A 5,000-nucleotide genomic window follows, 5' to 3' on the forward strand; every position below is an offset into this window, starting at 1 on the left:
TTAAAGAAATGTAAGAAAGAAAAATATAACAATTAGAAGAAATGAATTATTTCTTCTATTGTGAGTTGCAGCCATTGGATTGAAGCAAAGCCGCCGAGAGAGAGAGCTTCTTATAGTTTCTGTTTGCCTTGTGGCAATATCGTGAAGATGAAATGTGAAAGAATAGGAAGGAAGCAAACATGGATTAACTTACTTTTATCCTTCTTTATCTTCTTTTTCTTCTTTCGACGTTTACGGATTTGGGGGAAACAAACCAGTTTCGGAACGGAAGCTTTGTTCTGCAAATAAATAAATATATAAATAAAAAGTAAAGCTTTCTTTTTCTTTTTATCTTTTATTTGTTTCGGTCATTCGACTGCGGCCATGATGGGGCGTTTTTGAAGGATTTTGTCGAAGAAAGTTTATATTTGTATTATCGGCTTATAACGAAAATTGCTGAATGAGGAAAATGTAAAAATGGTGTGTGAATGATGCATATGACTTGAGATGAAATGAACTGATCAGCGACGATTTATTCTCCGTTATAAAATACAATGATTGCCATTACATGAAATAAAATAACGTAACAGGGTTACAACAAAGATGTGTGAGAGACTTCATGGCTAGGCTGGACTGTTGATCTGTAGACAAAGTTGACGCACTGTTTGGAGGTGTGTAGAGGCAGCCGTTGGTCTGTTGGTCGTGTGATTTTCATACAGCAATGATGTAGACAGGCGTCTGATGGAGAAGATGAAAGCGGAGACTGGCTGGTGTCAGATATATCGTTGTCAGAGACGAGTTGCGTGTGGCCAGAGGCGAGGGCCAAAGATCAAGAACAGTCGAGAACTGCCGTTCTTATAGAAAATAATGGGCTCCCAGGAACTGGTGATCAATTTTCCGCGTAAGGAAAAATAAACTGTTGCGCCAACGCGATTGGATAGCTGGAAACCGACCAATACAAACAACAGATTCGTTTAAATACGAGGTCATGTGACCTGCTGGAACAAAAAGACCCTGTGGAGCCGATATCTGGGTATTAAAGCCTAGATGAGTCAAACCGAAAGCATCTCACACAACGACAGTGTAAATTAGTTCTGCTTCAGATTACTCCCCTGCCAAAACATTTGTCATAGACAAAAGTGTGACACGCAAAAAGAGACCGGTAGCAGAGGGAGAATGTGCTAAGGGGCAGAAAAGTGTACAAGGAACCACACTCACAATCTTGCAATCGTGAGCAGAATTCGTTAAGCACTACGACACGCACTGCGTGTGTGTGTGTGCGTGTGTGTGTGTGTGTGTGTGTGTGTGTGTGTGTGTGTGTGTGTCTCTGTGTGTGTGTGTGTCTGTGTGTGTGTGTGTGTGTGTGTGTGTGTGTGTAAATGTGTGTGTCTTTTCCCTTGTACCTACCACCTCTTGTCAACCGATGTTGGTTTCTTTATGTCCCCGTCACTAAGCAGTTCGGTTATGATAGAATGAATACCAGACTTAAGTAATAGCGTGGAACTGTTCTAGTAAAACTCTTTCATGATGGTGCCCCAGTATGGCCGTAGTTCAACGACTGAAACAAGTGAAAGATGAAATTCTCAAAACATTACAACTATGTTTAAAACGATTTGAAATAAATATACTCACGCCATCCCTTGTCCCCCAGCTTTGATCAATAATGTTGCTGATGGAGTAAACCGGAAGCAGAATGTGCATGGCTGGGAACATGAACATGTAGAAAAGACCGAGAAATATAACCCAACTTTCGTGCAGATGTAAAATGGCGGCATAGAAAACACTGGACACGATTAACAATAACAAGTAATGTTCTCCAAAATGAAAGTCTTCTGATACTATGACTGCAAAAGACAGAAATCAATACTTCGTTGTTGTTGTTGTTGTTGATAGTGGTGGTGGTGAGAGAGCAATGCATGCCATCAAAGTGACACTTTGGTGTCACTTTGGCATAAAATATACGAATCCCAGTATACCCATCATGACTACCCGTCTGATAAGAGTATACCAGGCACATGCATTACAATATGTGCACGACAAGTGATACCCAGTTAGAATTTTCTTGAGGTCGAGTAACCCATCCTCTTCAAAAGGTCCCGGAATAAGGGTTGTTTAAGGATGTTGAACGAAACACCCATACAACGGCATCTTTTCTAGTGTTCGCGCTTATAGTTTATTAGCACTATGTTTTTTTAAACCAGTGCATCAGTTATTTGAGACTGTTCTGCGTTGATTCTAATTTGCTGGAAATAACTGGTCTTGTGTATGGAGCAGAAATTTATCCAGTTCATACTTATCTCACGAGTTATAGCAAAAAAACAAAAGTTGCTGATTAATTGAGGCAAATAATTAAGTAAAATGCGACACCCAGCCGCAACACTAATCCATTATAGCGTCTGTGTACTGATAAAAAAATAATCTCTTTGTTTTGCTTTGAATTAAGACAGTTAATCTAGAATCGGGATGAATTTGGAGTTGTGTGGTTCATACTTTCGCAATGTGTAGCAGCAAAGTAAGCAATAGGGAATCACCAAAGCAGCGAACAGACTCTACGGCTACCTTACCCCTAAGTCTGCACTCACGTGTACAAGAGAGAGGGAGGGATGGAGGGAGAGAGAGCGAGAGAGACAGACAGAAAAAGTTAGAGAAAGAGAAGCACATAAGTTACAACTTACCTCTGATAATGTCTTTAACGGTATAGACGGCAATACCTATTAAGACAACTGAAATAGCAGTGCCAAATACGAATATTAAGAAAATGGTGACATAGGTTTGGATTTTCGACGGAGCAAACATACAGATGCACGTATATACTAAAAGTATAACACAAAGTAAGATTGAAGGCACCATAAAAGATATTCCGAACACCATTTCTAATCCAGCCGTAATCATTATTATGGTGGAACCTGCAAAGAACAAAGAAATACAAGTTTAAAATATCTTGCATCTCGGGAGGGGCATTATGCCAATAATAAATACACTTCTTTATTTTCTTTTTATTTCCAATTAGTTAACTATTTAACCAATGGACTAAGCTATCGATTTGGTTAATCGTTCAGTAAATCAATCAGCTAAGTTCATCAGAATTCTTTCGTTGTCATTCGCGACCTCATCAATGACATGCTCTCTTCACTCAACGTTTGCTTCAGGAATGTCTGTTTGTCTTCAACCTTTCAGGTTGTATATGTATAAAAAGATGTAAATAAGAGTGTATGCAAGAGGAGGATGGAGAGAGGATGAATGTGTGTGTGTGTGTGTGTGTGTGTGTGTGTGTGTGTGTGTGTGTGTGTGTGTGTGCGTGTGTGTGTGTGTGTGTGTATGTGTATGTGTAATCACCTTACTTTGAAATTGTATACCGTACTAAATTCTGGTGCCTCAACTTAAGGACCATATTCATCTGAATCTGTATGTATATATATATATATATATATATATATATATATATATATAGAGAGAGAGAGAGAGAGAGAGAGAGAGAGAGAGAGAGAGAGATACGCATATGTGTGTTTCTTTTTCTGTATGTTCGTGTACCCAACGCTAGAAAACATGTGTTGGTTTGTTTTCGACCCTCATAACATAGTAGTTCGGTTATGGAGACGAGAGAATAAGTACAAGACTTTAAAAAATAAGTACCGGTTCAACTAAAACCAGGCGGTGCCCCAACATGGCCGCAGCCCAAAATCTGAAGCAATGAGAGAAGATATATTTACCTGGAGAAACGATAACTATAAGGAACAACTGAACAAGACAAATTATGTACATGGCCGTAAAGCAGGCATTGTGCCGCACCAGTCTTGGAAGATGTCTGAAAACTAAGAATGTATTGGCCACATCAGATAAAATCCAGCGTCGTCGTTGTTTTAAGAACTCGTCCATTGTAGAAGGACAGAAAGTGGTGTTGAAGGCGTACGTACAATATTTTAATTTCCAGCCTCTCATCATCATAAGAGTACACAACCAACGATCCTCGCCTTAAAAAGTAAAGAAGAAACAATGGAAAAAATATGAAAATGAAATAAAAGAAATAAAGAGATTTGGAGAAAATGATTAGCCTTTGTCTGTCAGGATGTATTTCCCTGACGTCCATTCATCATATATAATACTCATTTCCCATTTTTTTAACCACCAGAGTAACCTGACACTTAGAGGAGAAATTCGGAACATATGAAATAATGGCTGACTGAAAGCCTAAAAACAAGCAAGGACGTTTAGGACAATGCAAAATGTCCAGGGGCAATTTGTTGGAATTCACAGACTAATGTAAATAGCTAGCTAGCTAGCTGGCTGGCTGGCTGGCTGGCTGGCTGGCTGGCTGGCTGGATAGATGGCTGGCTGGCTGGCTGGCTGGCTGGATGGATGGATGGATGGATGGATGGATAGGTGGGTAGGTAGATAGAAGAATAGATAGATGGGTAGAAAGAGAGAAAAGGAAGAAGAGGCAGAAAGAGAGAAACAGACTGACAAGGACAAGCAGATAGACAGAGACATAGACAGACAGACAGACAGACAGACAGACAGACAGGCAGGCAGACAGACAGGCAGATAGAAAAAATAGACAGGCAGACATACATAGAGATACAGAGAGAGAAAGAGAGAGAGAAGCAGAGAAAAAGAACACGAGTGTGGATTGATATGAGACCGATCCTTGCTCGGTTTCCGTAAAAGAATTGGTGGTGCAGCCCCATCAGTTCAATCTACCAAACTGCTACAAATATATATTAGTGTCCTACTGACAATATCAACTTTGTCTGAACTCATAACATGTTTTAGACCAGACCTTTCTTCCAATACCAGTTCATAATCCAAGAGATTATACCAAGAGACGGATGGCGCATGAAGTCTTAACATCAGGAGGAGGAGGATGAGGAGGATGAGGAGGAGGTTTTCTTTCTTAGGCACAAAGCCCGGAAGCGAAGGTGACCTTGACGTTATTTGAACTCAGAAACATGCAAGCCGGAATTTACGCAATCCCACTGAGAGCGGAAATATATCAAATGATAAACGAGCGGACCAAATAATAT

General features: G+C 40.0%; 1 protein-coding gene across 1 annotated transcript in view; it reads right to left on the reverse strand.

The window, feature by feature from the left end:
• The window catches only part of LOC106880633 (uncharacterized), a 19,720-nt gene that overhangs the window by 769 nt on the left and 13,951 nt on the right, over positions 1 to 5,000 (reverse strand). The window contains exons 10-13 of the mRNA XM_089357033.1: positions 3,690 to 3,950; positions 2,655 to 2,885; positions 1,612 to 1,823; positions 194 to 278 (exon numbers count right to left, since the gene is read on the reverse strand). Of these exons, the coding sequence (XP_089213159.1) occupies positions 194 to 278; positions 1,612 to 1,823; positions 2,655 to 2,885; positions 3,690 to 3,950 (789 nt within the window). The remainder of the gene's footprint in view (positions 1 to 193; positions 279 to 1,611; positions 1,824 to 2,654; positions 2,886 to 3,689; positions 3,951 to 5,000) is intronic.

This window comes from Octopus bimaculoides, chromosome 9 (genome assembly GCF_046866305.1).
Source record: "Octopus bimaculoides isolate indiv1 chromosome 9, ASM4686630v1, whole genome shotgun sequence".
NCBI lineage: Eukaryota > Metazoa > Mollusca > Cephalopoda > Octopoda > Octopodidae > Octopus > Octopus bimaculoides.